Below are 14,934 nucleotides of genomic sequence, written 5' to 3'. Positions count from 1 at the left end.
CACTTTCCATCCCGGGATCTAGCATCCGCCCTAACCGAAAGCTCAGCAAAAGTCCAGCGTGCCACATCTTTCTGTCACAAGGTTACAAGAGGGGCAGGTGCTGCAGTCCAAGATATGGCTATTCGGGTTTGTGCTAACACAAGTGCCAGCCAGATCCTCAAACCCCCTTAATTGTTTTGTGCATTTTGTCCTCACCCCAGGTGGAGTTAAAAGAGGGTAGGGTCACATGGCAAAATGGAGGTGGTGATATCCGATATACAAGATGTCAGTTTGTCAGACATCCACTATTACATGGCAGAACCACACCACATGCAGATAATCTGCATCAGCACACTAACATCTAGGGCAAGTCGCTCTGGCACCCGGGTAAATGTTTGCAATTCTGTCAGGGGAGAGGTACGTGTGGTGCGTAAATTAACTGTGTAAACCTAAACAGAGGGTTTTGTGTAACCATTCTAACAGACCCCTGGCATCTCCGCCACGTGGCATCCTGCTGGTCCACTTTCTCCTCCCACAACCCCTTGGAGCCGAGTACCAACTGCTTGCATCATCGCCCTCCAAGGCACCATAAATGTGTGATATAGCATCCCCCGTTAAAGCCACCATCCGACTCCATTGGGCCAGCTACCTGCACAGGGCTCCCATCCAAGTTCCACAATCTCCCCGCCACCTCTCGTAGTACAGAGTATAGAAGAAACTGGCCCAGATCCAGGGTGCCCCCCTCCGGCAGGTCCAAAGTACAAAGTCTGCCCTCCACGACTCGATTTTCCCCCCCCCCCCCCCCAAGTCTTGTATCCCGCTGTGGTCCAGGCCTCCAACTGATAAACCTCCTGCAGCCGCCTTAACTGCAGAGGCTCAAAGGGGAAGGCTAGGAGCATATCTCTTAATTGTTGATTTAAGCTTGTACGACTATGTACATCGCCCCGCTGCCTTTTGGCTAGGTTTGCGCTATAGAAATACCGTTTTCATTCATACTGGGTTAAGGTTCAAAGCTAATGTGTCTGGGGGAAGGTTGCACTTAAAATGGGGGCTCATACTGCTGGGAAGTATCCACTGTTGGCTGAAGCCTGCACTGAGGGCTACCTAACTAACTGACAGGGTACTTCTTGTGAAAGCTTACATTGTTTGAAGACTGTGTAGCTGTTGAAGAACACCCACTCTTCTGATATTCTACAGCACTTGGACACTGCAATAGATGGTCCACAGCACTAAAGTATGTTAGTACTGATCACCACTGCTGGAAGAATCTCCGACAACAGAAGTCTTTTACCAAGGACTGGGCACTACCAAAGAAGATGCACACTACCAAAGTCATAACACTGACAAGATACTGCTGGATGAATTCTACACTGCTTGAGACGTGTATCAATTGTGGGGCACTACTCAACGAATCCTGCAATTTCCAAGTCCTCCAAGCCTGCCCTGTGACTACTGGAGGCGGCTTGACTAATAGAGCCCTATCCTGATGCCAGGACACTACTTGATTAAGCCTTTGCTGCTGGAGCCTTATTGTGGTGATTGGTACAGCTAGAGGAAACTAGCACTGCTTGATTTAGCTCAGACTGCTAGGATCCAAAAATGTGAAATGGACACTGCTAGAGTTCATAAGATAGATGCGGAAGTGCAGGAAAGGCAGTGCCTGGAGGAAGTTTACACTGGTGGGACAATGATGCTAGAATGACAGTATGAATGTTATGGTGTTGATTATGAGGCCCTTTCTGCTTTCTTTCATGTTCAGGCCTCCCTGGTAACAGAAGCGGTGCAGAAGGACCCCACAGATCCAGAGGAAGCATTGTCCCTCTACTGCAAGGCCCTAGAATACTTTGTGCCCGCATTGCACTGTGAGTATTATTGAAGAAAGATGTGATCTCTCCACTTATACTGATCACACCACACTGTGTACACTGACTGTTCAGCATTGTATGCTCTAACTGTACATCAGTCAATTAATCAATCAGGGTTGGTAAAGCACAACTACTTGTCCGTGCGGGTCTCAAGCCGCTGGAGGGGAGGGGCGGCTCCATTGGGTGCTGGGTCATCCGAAGAGCCAGGTCTTGAGGTCCTTTCAGAACTGGGGCAATGTTGGAGCTTTGCTGGAGGTGGAGGGGGAGGTCGTTCCAGGCTTTGAGTGCGAGGTAGGAGAAGGACTTTCCTCCAGTTCTGGTCTTGTAGATATGTGGGACGGTGGCCAGAGAGAGCACGGCTAATCAGAGGTGTCTTTTGGGTGTGTGGAAGGAGAGCCGGTTGTTCAAGTAGGCAGGTCCGATATTGTGAAGGGCTTTGTATGCAAGGGGGAGGAGTTTGAAGTTTATTCTTCTTTCGACTGGGAGCCAGTGGTGGTCGCGGAGGTGTTGATTGATGTGACTGTGACAGGGGATGTCGAGGATTAGTCTGGCACCGGTGTTCTGGACATTCTGAATTTTGTGAAAGAGCTTGTTGTTGATTCCGGTGTAAAGAGTGTTGCCGTAGTCCAGTCTGCTGCTGATGAGCGCTGAGTTTTTCTGGATTCGGGTGGGATCCATCTGAACGTCTTTCAAAGCATGCGGAGGATGTTGAAGCAGGTCGAGGATACGGAGTTGATCTGGCAGTTCATGGTGAGCGATGAGTCTAGTAGGATGCTGAGGTTTCATGCTTGGTCTGTCGGGTGGGAGGTTTTCTGAGGGCGGTGGGCCAGCAGGATTTGTCCAAAGCTGAGGTGGTGGAACCAAGGATGAGGACTTCTGTATTCTCGGAGCTGAGTTTCAGGCAGCTGTTCTCCATTCAGGTGGAGACGGCTTTCATCCCTTCTCGGAAGTTTTGTTTGGTGATGGGTGTCGTCGGCGTAGGAGACGATGGTAAGCCTGTGGTTCCTGACGATGGTTGTGAAGGGGGCCATGTAGACGTTGAAGAGGGTTAGGCTGAGGGAGGAGTCCTGGGGCACTCCACAGTTGGTCTCTGTAGGTTCCAAGAGGTAGGGAGGGAGTCTGACCTGCTGGGTTCTGCCGGTGAGGAAGGAGCGTATCCAATCGAGGGCTTGCCTCGGACGCTAGCGTCATGGAGTCTGGTGGCTCTGGCTGTACAGCCCTGTACTGCCTGAATCTGGCCCAGCTCTAACTGATTCTATAACACTAAAAGCTCTGGCTGCTCAGCATTGAGTGCCTTGCTTGTTCTACACTAACTGCCTGTCTTTACAGGATGAGCACCCTTACCAAACAGCGCTGAAAGCCCGGTGTGTGTCTTACACTTATCAGGGCAGTGTTCGTATCATCAAGCTTCTGTCCTCTGCAATTTCTCCTGCATTGTGAATTTCAGAGATTCCCATGCTTGAAGTATTCACTATCATTAGAGTATGAATCCTCAGCAGTCCGTGTTTTAAACAACAATTCTCACATACATTAATTGAATATTGCTTTAGTCAAGCACTGTGTGCAGTCTCTCCAACTCATTATGCGGCTTGAACTCTGGTTCAGGAGGTGAAGTGACCTTGTCCTCCAAATTCCATCAGTCTCCTATAGCACAGATTTTCTACCTTCCATGAGGTGAAAGAAGAATCCTCTAGACCTCTGCTCTTAAGACTATTTTTTACATCTTTGAAGATCTGATAAGGATGTTTGTTTCTTTCTGAACTCCCCTGGCAAATGCTTACATTAGTTGCTTTTTCCACTCCTAGTTCCGGGTGTTTGTTTTTTTTCCTTTCTATCTCTGGGAGGTCTGTCACCCAGGAGGGCTGCTGATCTATGTATAACTATATTTTCCATTACAGGATGGCATAGATGTCAAAATACGTTCTTCATGCCTTGTGAAGCCTGTGGAGCAAAGCTAGTTTTCTCTTATAACATGCAGGACTTTATCTGTTTGCATCCTAACATGCCCCTGGATTGTGATGAATGTAAGATTTCTTGACAAAAAACCTTAAGATAGTGGTAAGCAAACTAGTAGATGCCAGGTTACCTAAAAGGAATATTTCCAGAGTATCCTCTGTCCCCTCCTTGCATCAAAGGTAATGTTGCCTTGGTTGGCATTGAAGCCCTCTGTGCCTTTCTTTAAGACGCAAACATTGGTTTTCCACAAAAAGTGATGCAGTCCTCGCTTCTGACACAAACGAACTCTGAAAAGGAAATGGTGATGCCCTAAGCCTTTTATGGAGGCTGTCTTCTTCTTAAGGAAGCTATCCCCTCTTATGCAAAGCTTACAGCCCAGTAAAAATAAGGTCAATAAAACAACCCCTAGAATGTGTATGCACTACGTGATAACCATTTCAGTTACTGTAGGAACAGGCTAGTGTAGGTCCAGATAGCCAGTCAGGGGACCAAGAGGTTCAAGCCTAAGCGATACAAGAAAAAATGTAAACAGACATCTGTAGAATTATTGGGACCTCAAAAGAAGTATTAACCACCAATTTGTGCATACTGACAAAGGGAGCAATTATTAAGAAGGTTCTGTGTGCAACACTTTCCTTGACCCAGAGATTTAAGTAAAGACCCTTGATCTATTCTTTTGACAGAACGTATTTGGCATAACAAGTGATAAAAAAGCAAGGATCTTCCCCGAGTCCTACTCTGTTCAATGTTTACATGGCTCCTCTGACGAGCATTATTCAACCATTCAGTGTAAAGGTGGAGTCATATGGTTACAAAACCCAGCTTATGCTCTTCTGTCATGAGGTCAGCTGTGAGCTACAGGGATCCTTTAAATCATGCATGCTGAACATGGCGTGGAGGTAGAATATCATGCAGTGACTTTACTTGCAACTTCTGTTCAGATAATCGGGGATTACCCTGGTAAATATTATCTCTCACTAAAACCGGGGCAAGAGCGTCACCCTGTAGTCACATATTCGTCAAGGGACCGTCGCAAACTGTCTCGGGCACTCGACCCATGTATCTCGCATATTACTGATAAGGAGGTATGGGGATCTTAGTCCTGATGAAGGCCAACGACCCAGAGTGGCGGTTGATAGACCGAAACATGTTGACAGCAGATGGGATGATGGGACAATAATTACCCTAGTTCAGAGGCGTGCCAGTGACTGCAGCTGTATTACCTGGTATTCACACTCATGGACATTTCAAAGCTGCATGGGTAAACAATGTTTACATTGTTTGAGTGAAAGATCTTTTGCTTGCATTCCTGGATAATTGCATGTTTTATATGTTCTGTTTGCTTTCCATGCTGCCAGGAAGATCTGCTAGTCCAGGATCAAGTCCAACTCTGTACGGGACTACTTCTAATTGTAGCTTGATTCTTCATGCACTCCGGTGTCATTTAGTTTAGATGTGCTTATTACACTATATTTGTCAATTATCTTCAGCCTACAATTTTTATATATAAGCATAGTGTTTACTTCATTCAGAATTTATCTTCATGTCTACATTTGACATCTTCGTTGCCTATTTGCGTTTTTACTGGCCAAAATCCTTATTCAAGACTGACATCAAGGATGGTCACTAAAAAGATTATTCAATAAACCCTGGTACATTTCTAGAATACCACTTATCAGAGGGTAACAATTAATCATCCCCTTTAAAAATAATTCTTAATTCCATAGTCCTTTCAGTTTAGTTTGCGATCTGCACAAGTTGTCAGCAGTTGGCTGGCAGTCTCTGCACACAAGAGATACCAGCTGCATGGACACAGCCTGACATCCACTAACAACAACTGGTGAGCACTCCAGAAAACATTGAAAAGACTGTAATTAAGGAATGTATCTTAACTCTTTGCTACTCGGTACTTTCAACCTGGCAGCAAGCAATGAAGCAAGCATGTAAATCTATTAGACATACCAGTGCTGGAGAACTGTAGTTACAGGTAAGTAGGGTTCTATTCAATTTAAACATCAGCCACCATTTGGAAATTGTCCAGAGTAGGAGTGAACTCATCTAGCAGAACCAGTGTATAAGTGCCTCATTCGCCTCTGGTATACTTAATAGGCTCACTTATAACCGATACATGAGGAACAGCCGGAATACTGCAGTCTTAACCACGAGTGTTCCAACTACGCAAGCGCAACCACTCTTGCCGTAACCACTCATATGCGTGGTTAAGGCAGTGTGCAGTCTAGCTGCTTGCTAGACGGAAGACAGTGAAGACGGAAGCATAAAGACGCTGTGGTCAGGTGAGCGGCGGCGCTGGGAGGGTGGGGGTAAGTTTCAGGGCAGTAGAAGTGGTTGGAGTGGTTTAAGGGACAGCACGGGTGGTGGGGGTCGGGGATGTGTAAGTAAAGGGTAGGGTTTTAGGCATTAGGGCAGTGGGAGGGGAATGGGTTGTCAGAGTAGTTTCTGGGCTGGGGGGTCGGGGTCGATTTCAGGGTAGTGGAAGGGGTTGGGGTAGTTTAAGCGACGGTTAGGGGGATAGTGTAAGTAAAGGGGCAGGGGGCCTTAGGGCGGGAGGGAATGGATAGAGTCAGCACGGAGGGAGGGGGAGTCGGGGTAGTGATAGTAAAGGGGTAGGGTTTTGGGGGTGAGTGACAGTCAGGGGGGATAGTGGTGGGGTAAGAGTAGTGGCGATCTTAGCTACACATCCTTCTTTCCCATTCATGCCTATACCACGAAAGTGTGTTCTAAAGGCATGCGTGGTAAATCAATGCATGGTTAAGACACATTCGTGGTTTGGGCTGCGTGGTAGGGGCATGTATGGTTTAACCAATGCGTGCTTCTATCATACAACCCAGATACATTACTGTTTTTTTTGTACAAATTTTCAACAACATTTTTACTTCATATTTGGATTCTGTGGAATGCGCTACAGGTAATGATTTTATACAAAGACAGGTAAAGGATGTCAATCAGCCTTTGTCAATTTCTAGTCTAAGCCCCCTACTACTAAACCAACCTTCTAGGGGCATTTGTTCCTGGCTTTGGTCTGCCCATGCCATTTTGAGTCTAAGACCCACCCAACTACACCTCATGGAGTTAGGGAAGCCCACAGTGACATTCATCGAAAAATACACCTTGAAATGTCTTCTCCTTCTTATGGGTATCAGACACCTTCCTGACCATATAACTTTGGTTGAATCATCCCTTCGTTTCTTCTGTAGGCACCAGTTTTTGAAGCTAAACCCCAAACACAAATATTGTTGTAGTCCGCATTGGGGAGCCCTGGAGGATTCCAAGGCATGCGAGCCAGCTATATTGTGCTCCAAGCGAGAGTTCGAGATCTCAAATAGTTATTTCGCAAAAACTATTGATTCTCCACGGAGGAGTGGATTGGTGTAGTGTTTTGTTGTGAGAACAGAATAGAAAAAGTAGATTTTTCGTTTTTTGTTTACATTTTTATTAAGATTTCTTTTTAGATAGAACTATGGCACAACATATCTGTCGGAACAAAGTATGGTTAGGCACTAAAGCATTTTACAAAAAGGTTCATTCTGCACCAAGCAGACATTCGTGGGTTAGAAAATACAGTTAAGGTATACTGGGCAATTGATAGAAAGCGAGAAGGCCCAGTAGATGCTTCTTCTCCATTTGCTCAACTCTTCTCCTTGACAATTTAAAACAAAAAAAACTATTTGTAATCAGAATGTGGCTGTAATAAATGTGCAGTATTTGTGTCTTGTCCATGATGTCAAGCTAAATCTTACCTTAATCAGTCCTGTTGATGTCACACATTTCAGATATTCTAAAAACCCACCTACCCGTGTGTTTTTTTTTTTTTAATGTCCATCCATTTTCCACCCTAATGACATCACAATAATCATCGTCTTGTGTTTTCCCATAGCTAGAGTATCTTAACTATGTCCTTGTCTCATGCCTTTGACAATGTTTAGCACCCATTTATGAAGCATGATTCATGTTTGGCATGACCTGAGATGCCTTTACTCTGCCCACGCACACCACCCTGCACGAGAGTGCACTAGGTCACCCAGGTCTCAACAGTCGTTGTGAGGTGGATTTATCACAATGTATGTTCTACAGCTCGGTCCCTGACTTGGGTCAGATATTCATGACCCATTGGACCATGGCCAGGCACACATCTATTAGACCAGCAGGCCTCGAAACTCATTTGATTAACCAACTCTCTCAATTGCAATACAGCTGAAGGTTTTTTATTTAAACTAAACACCCACTGTTGAGAACTCCCGACCAGCAGCCCATGCTTATCATGATTGCCTCATGTCGTCCAAAGTCCCCCATGAGGCCCAAAGCACCATCAACAGTACAAGAATCACTCATCTTAAGAGGAGTACCTTGGATGTGTTAAGGCGTTTCTAAAGCCTATATTTGTGTGCCATAAATAATTTTGAGTATTAATGATTTTATGTTGGATCCAATAGGCAAATCATGAATTAACATGTTTTCTGTTAAAACAGGTTTAATTTGAGAATTAGAAGTGTGTTTATTAACATGATTTAGTTATGCCACATTGTAATGTTGGAGAAATACATGCAGGGACACTAGGACCTGCGCACAGGAAAGGTGGGAGGTGGATGGGAAGCGGAAAAGGAGGAGCTAGGAAAGGCAGTTGGGGACTAGGAAAAGAAGGAAGCAGACACATGTACAATAAAGCTCCCACAACATCACCTACTCCGAGTCAGTGTCGTCTGTCCTGTTGCCACGACACTACACGCATTTTGGTGAAAACCCCATTTTCCATAAAATGCATGCAGTTTCTGTCATGCACTTCTGCTGCTTGTTTGTGACTTAGAATAATATCAGATTTTTGACTTCTCTATATTAACTTTGCATTTAAACCTTTCTTGGTATTTATTCTGTACCGCTTGATATTCAAATGTCTGTTATAAAACCCTTAAAATGTTTCCTCTGATCTCGAACTCTGTTATTTTTTTTATTTTTTTTGTGAAAAAGTTTTATTGAATATTTGGCACACATCAATACAATTGCAGTATAATAACGTGTATTCATTGGCATATCCAAGCAATAATCAAGGCATACATATATATGGCAACCCACCATACACTTGACAGTACCTCCAGCTACCCGCCGGTGCCCCTTGGGTGTAATGTAATGTAGCAAGCCCTGTCTCGCTCCTCCGTATCGGTCAGTCGCTATCGTCAGATACCTACGCGAGTGGGGGAGGTTCGCAGATGTCACCCCGATAGTGATTCCACTTTCCCCAAATCCGTGTCCATTTCTTAGGGCATCCTCTGTGTATGTATACAGATTTCTCTGTCACCATTGTGTGGTCCATGTCTCGACACCATTGCCGTGACGTCGGGGGTTGCTCCGAACCTCAGCGATGTGCTATATTGCGTTTGGCCAGTGTCATTCCTAATGTCACCCAGTCTCGGTCTGCATGATTCAAGTCTTTGGGCTCCCAGATATTACGTAGACAACATTTTGGAGTGAGCGGGATGACTGTTTGTGACCTGGGACATGGTGCATACCACCGAGGTCCAGTAAGATGCGACCCGCGGGCAGACCCAAAGTGTGTGCCAGAAAGTACCCTCAGCACCGCACTGTCGGAGGCAAAGTGGAGTGTGCGCCTTACCTATCTTGTGAAGCAGGGTCCTTGTATAGTAGATTCGGTGTAGGAGTATTAATTGGAGTAATCTAAGGGTGGAGGGTATCGCCACCTCCCTCGGGGACATCAGGGCCATATGCCAATCCTCCTCGTCTAGGTCGCCGATCTCCGCCTCCCATTTCCCCTTAAGGACTGCTGTCGGATCAGATTGGGTGTTTATTATTTTTCGATGCGTCAAGGAGATGGCTTTTGTTTGGAGGTGGTCTGTGAGAAGCCTGTCCTCTAATGGGGAGGATTCGGGTAGTTGTGTCTCTGGTGGGATCGCTGCCTGCAAGGCATGTCTTATTTGGGCGTATCTATAGCGTTCGGTTTGTGCCAGTTTATGTGTCCTGTAGTTGGGTGAAAGGGACGACCCGCCCTTCTGCCACAAGTCTCCCACCCTGGAGATCCCGATTAGGTCCCATTGTTGGAATCCCTTGGTGTTTCTCAGCCTCCCGAGTGTCCCACAGTGGTGTCGCCTGTGTAAGAATCCCCTCCCACCCCATCACCCTCTGTCTCATGCCAAACTTGTAGTGTATGGGCCGTGGGGCCTGTGTAATGTTGTTTCTTGGGGTTGTTATATAGGGCTCCCATTATTCCCTCTGCGTCAAGGAGGTGGCGATCCATAAGGAATGCGGCATCGTCTTGCAGTGCATGAAGCCACTGGTTTATTGCCGTGAGTTGCGATGCCCTGTAATAAGTATGTATATTTGGGAGAGCAATCCCTCCATCGTACCATCCCCTAACGAGTTTGGTCATGGCGATGCGAGCTATTCCGCCATCCCAGAGGAGTTCGGTTACTTCGGCGTTAATCAAAGTGAAAAAGGAAGGGGAGACGTGGAAGGGGGTATTTTGTAGGACGTACAGAAATCTGGGCAATGTCATCATTTTTCTTCAATGAAGTGTGACTCCTGGGAGGTTATATATATGCTGAGGTACTTAAAAGCTCTTTCCGCTATCTGAATGTCACAATTCCGCGGCAGTTTAGGAGAGGGGCCTTGGAGGAGGAAAAGCAATGATTTCGACCAGTTAATGGTGTAGCCCGAGGCTCTGCCATATGCTGCACAGATGTCCAGGAGACAGTTCAGCGATCTGGTGGGAGACGCCATATAGAGTAAGATGTCATCCACATACAGTGATATGCGGTCCTCCCATTCCATCGCCCACTTGAGTCCCCTGATGACAGGGTCTTGGCGGATCCACGCCGCCAGCAGTTCGAGTACTATAGCGAACAGGAGACGGGAGTGTGGGCATCCCAGTCTCGTTCCTTTGCCCAGAGGGAAGTTCTCTGAAGTGCGACCATTGGCCACGACATGTGCCATGGGTTTGGTGTAGAGAAGCTATGTCCAGGCGCAGAACTTTGGGCCAAATCCCATGTGCCGGAGCACTGGAAAAAGGAATGGCCATTCTACCATGTCAAATGCCATGCGGGCGTCCAATGAGAGGATGACCGCATCCTCCGCGATTGTGGGACTGCGAGCTATGACTCCCTGAAGTCTATGAAGATTCAGGGCCGTGTTACGGTGGGGCATAAAGCCCGACTGATTAGGATGGATCAAGGTAGTGAGGTATGGCTGGAGGCGAAGCGCCAGCGCCTTGGCCAGGATTTTTGCCTCCGCATTAATAAGGGAGATTGGCCTGTAGGAGGCACATTCTTGCGGTGGTTTCCCAGTCTTGTGAATTGCGACTATTGTCGCTGTGCGCTGGTCCTCTGGGAGCTCGCCCTTTTCTAGACTGGCGTGGTACATATTGAAGAGATGTGGCGTAAGGTGTGTTGCCATTTTTTTATAGAGTTCGACCGGCACGCCATTCGGTCCCAATGCTTTCCCAGGTTGGAGCGTCGCGATGGCAGATGCTAGTTCGTCCTCAGTTAGCTCAGCTTCAAGCGCCGAAATCGCATCGTCTGGCAAAGAGGGCATGTGAAAATCTTTTAGGAACGCGAGGTTATCTTCTAGTGTGTTAGTGGCTGTCGGTGTGTATACCTCCCTATAATAAGAGGCGAGTGAGTCCACTATTTGCTGCGGGTCCCTAGTTATCTCTCCATTCTCCCTACGGAGCTGAGCTATCCACCTACTGGCTCGATCCTTTTTGGCTAGCCAGGCCAGTAGCTTACCTGCCTTGTCCCCTGCTTCATATGTAGTATGTCTTGTGGCCGTGAGTTTTGCCTTCGCCACCTCCCATGCAAATATTTTAAATTCCTGCTGTGGGAGATTCAGCGCATGTAGGGAGTCAGTTGTCAAGTCGAGTGCATGAGTTGCCTCTGCGTCTGCCACCTCCCTCTCAAGATCTTCCATTTGCTGTGTTTTCTTGTGCCCGGCTATCAATGAAATCGCCTGTCCGCGCAGTACTGTTTTATAGGCTTCCCAGAGTGTTATGGGGGAGGACACGGATTGCGCATTTTCGGCAAAATAATGTTTTGTGGTTGCACGGAGTCCCTTGCCTATGGTGGAGTTTTGGAGGTAACCCGGGTGTATGGGGAACACTCTCCGTCGCAGAATATGAGGAGAGGAGAGCACCATGTATAGTGGTGAGTGGTCCGATATTCCGCAGGGTAGGTGTTGGATCTCTGCTACGTGATCCAGCCCCGCCGTGAGCATAAATATGTAATCAATCCTGGAGAGGCTACTGTGTACGCCAGAGTGAAATGTGTATTCCTTATTTGGGTGGGTAGTTCTCCACACGTCTATTAAACCAATGGCCTCTGTAAATTCCGTCAACCTGACATGAGCATGATGGGAGTCTCTAGGGGGATGTTTGTCAAGGGAGACCTCAATCACCGCATTGAAATCTCCCCCTATAATAGCGTCGACCGCCGGTAAGGATAATAGAAATGTACCGAGGGCTGGGAGGGCTGTTTCGTGTAACGCTGGCGGTACATACACCAAGACCAGGTTATATGGCCTCCCTTCCCATTGGCATGTTAGTCCCGCAAAGCACCCTTGGTCGTCCGTCTTGGAGTCAGTGAGTATAAGCGGAAATCGTCTATTAAGTAGAATCTCCACACCTCGGGAGCCTGAGGTGAATTCCGAGTGGACCGCCATGGTATATCCCCATCTATCAAGGGCCTTAGTGGGCGAACCTGTTAGGTGGGTCTCTTGCATCAGGACTATTGCTGGACCTTTTGCGCTTGATATATTGCCGGACAAGTCCTCTTTTGATCTTATCTCCCAGGCCATTCACGTTCCATGAGAGCACCGTTGGGGGTGGGGGGGGGGGGGCAGTGCCCGTTGGGCTGTGGGGGAGGCTATCCGCGGCGACAGTCCGCAGGTTAGTGTGTGCCATTTATGTTATAGCGGTACTGGGGATGAGAATTGCATGAGATGTATGCCCTAGTCTATCGATGTGTGTGTCATTGTAGAAAGCGATTGAAAATAACAAACCAGAAACCAAGAACTGTCCCTTTCTTCCCCCCTCCCTCCTCCCTGCCCGGCGGATCCCAAACTACCCGCCTCCCCAACTGAGCAGAGTGCTTTGATCCCATAACAAGTACTTGCGTGGGGGGTGAGAGATTGTCCAAGAGCAGCTGCAGCCCCCTCACTTGACGTCATAGAGTCTCAATTCTTCCCACAGATTCATGGTGGTGTCCATAGGCGCACTGCGTACGCGAGTTGTGTACTGGCGAAAAGGTCAGTGCGGTCCCCGCTGGGGGGGGACCATATACTCCGCAAGTCAACAAAGAGTCTCGAACTGCTGTTTCGTGATTGTTTACTCCCCCTTGTCACTGGATTCTGCCGATCCGGATCTCTGCGAGTCCTGACGTCACTGCTGTTGCTGGGTTCTGATCTTTGCAGGTTTCACCGCTGGGCGCCATCCGTCCAGCCGGTCTCGGGCCTCCTCCGACGTTAGGAAAAACCAAGCCTTCCCCTCTGCTTCCACTCTTAGTTTTGCCGGAAAGAGCATGGAGTATTTGAGGTCTCTGGCTCTTAGTTCCTTTTTAACATCCATAAACCCTCGACGTTGCTTGGATACTGCCGCTGTGTAATCCGGGTACATCGTGATCACTTGGTTGTCCAAACGAATCGGCGGGACGATTCTGGCCGCCTGCAGGATCACGTCTCGGTCGTGGATATTAAAGATGTGTGCCAGGATAGGTCTTGGTGGGGGGGACCCAGGCCTGGGCCTCACACCAGGTACTCGGTGTGCCCTCTCAACTGAGAAGAAGCTCGATAGACCTCGCGGTTAAAGTTGATTTTTGACCAGGTCTTCGACGCAAAGGTCTAGGGCTGGACCACCTGCAGTTTCTGGCACTCCAATGATGCGTACATTGTTACGCCTTGAACGGCCTTCCTGATCGTCCAGCTTAGCGAGGATATGTTTGTTGTCTATTTCCTGCTGGCGTACCTGCCGTTGGAGTGTGCTGTGTCAGTGGTCAGCACCGTCGTCGTGGACTCCACTTCCGTCAGTCTCCCTGAAAGCTTGGAGAAGTCAGCGCGGATCAGAGAGATATCAGTGGAGATCGTGCCTATCGAAGACTGGACTAGCTGTAGGGCGGTCATGATGTCCGTGAGTGTGACCGAGTCTGCGGCTTGCTGTGGTAGGGTCTCTGTCTGAGCGGGAGTTGCCTGCTGCCTTTCGCCCTGGTCTTTAGTGTAGGCAAATTTTTCCAGCTTTCCAGCCGGTGCCCCTCGTGGGCCTCGTCCCGCCATCTTACTCACCATTCGGTTGATCCTCCAGGTCTTGTGGGAGAGGAGGGGGGGAGGGGCGGTAGTCACCGCCGCCTGCCGCGCTGTCGTGCGCAGCGTGCGGCCTTTTGGGTTTCTCGCCCCTCAACCCCCTGCAGCGTCTGGCAATGAGGAAGAAGTGTGTTAATTCTTTACACTACTGTATGTCCTCGTGCCCGCAATTTGCCAGCGGATGGTGCCGGTCGGTGCTTAGCGCCAACCCGGTGGAGCAGGCTGAGAGAGACCGGCGTCTCGGAACTCCCGTTGCGCTGCTATAGTACTATGAAGCCCCAGCCACTTGCCTCAAATCGCTGGCGCCACCTACACCGTGCAACCAGCTGCTCCAGGCCTGCCTGGGGCGACCAGGGCCTGTAGATATGGCCTCTGAGGATGGTGAGGATCCTGGCGTCACGCGGTTTTTCCGCTGGTCCGCCGTGTTTAGTTCAAGTCTTTGCGCCGACACGGCGGTGCTGTCATTCTCTTCGATGGGCCTCGGCCCTGGCCGGAGCGAGCCCCCAGGCTCCACGACTCACTCCGCGACCCCCTGGTGCTCCGGTCGGGTCAGCGGTGTTCCGTTTGCAGTCGCCGATGAAGTGGCTGTGGCGCGGGCGCCGTCACCCACTTCAGCAACATGGGAGGGCCGATGCACTTGAGGTCCCGGCGCCTATGCGGTCACTAGGCTGCCAGGTCTCCCATGCCGATTCCTCCGGGGCTGCACGTCGCAGAAGACCGTGGGACGCTGCAATCTGTGCCGCTAGAGTTCAGATTGCTGTGCTCTGCAGGGACGCCGTTCTAGGGCAGGATAAATGTGCGGATTAGTAACGGGGGCCTTCTC

The 14,934-nt window shown here is 48.6% G+C and overlaps 1 protein-coding gene across 7 annotated transcripts in view; it reads left to right on the top strand.

Moving 5' to 3' along the window:
* Positions 1-14,934, top strand: part of ULK3 (unc-51 like kinase 3) — a 221,721-nt gene that overhangs the window by 88,583 nt on the left and 118,204 nt on the right. For all 7 annotated transcript variants that reach the window (XR_014978779.1, XR_014978778.1, XM_085643806.1 and 4 more), the window contains exon 8: positions 1,739-1,841. Coding sequence is in view for 5 of the 7 variants with exons in the window: in XM_085643806.1 (XP_085499932.1) it covers positions 1,739-1,841 (103 nt within the window). In the remaining 2 variants the exon portion in view is untranslated. The remainder of the gene's footprint in view (positions 1-1,738; positions 1,842-14,934) is intronic.

This window comes from Triturus cristatus, chromosome 3_1, assembly GCF_964204655.1.
Source record: "Triturus cristatus chromosome 3_1, aTriCri1.1, whole genome shotgun sequence".
Taxonomy (NCBI): domain Eukaryota; kingdom Metazoa; phylum Chordata; class Amphibia; order Caudata; family Salamandridae; genus Triturus; species Triturus cristatus.
The sequence above is the reverse complement of the archived record's forward strand: the minus strand, read 5'-3'. Positions and strand labels throughout refer to the sequence as shown.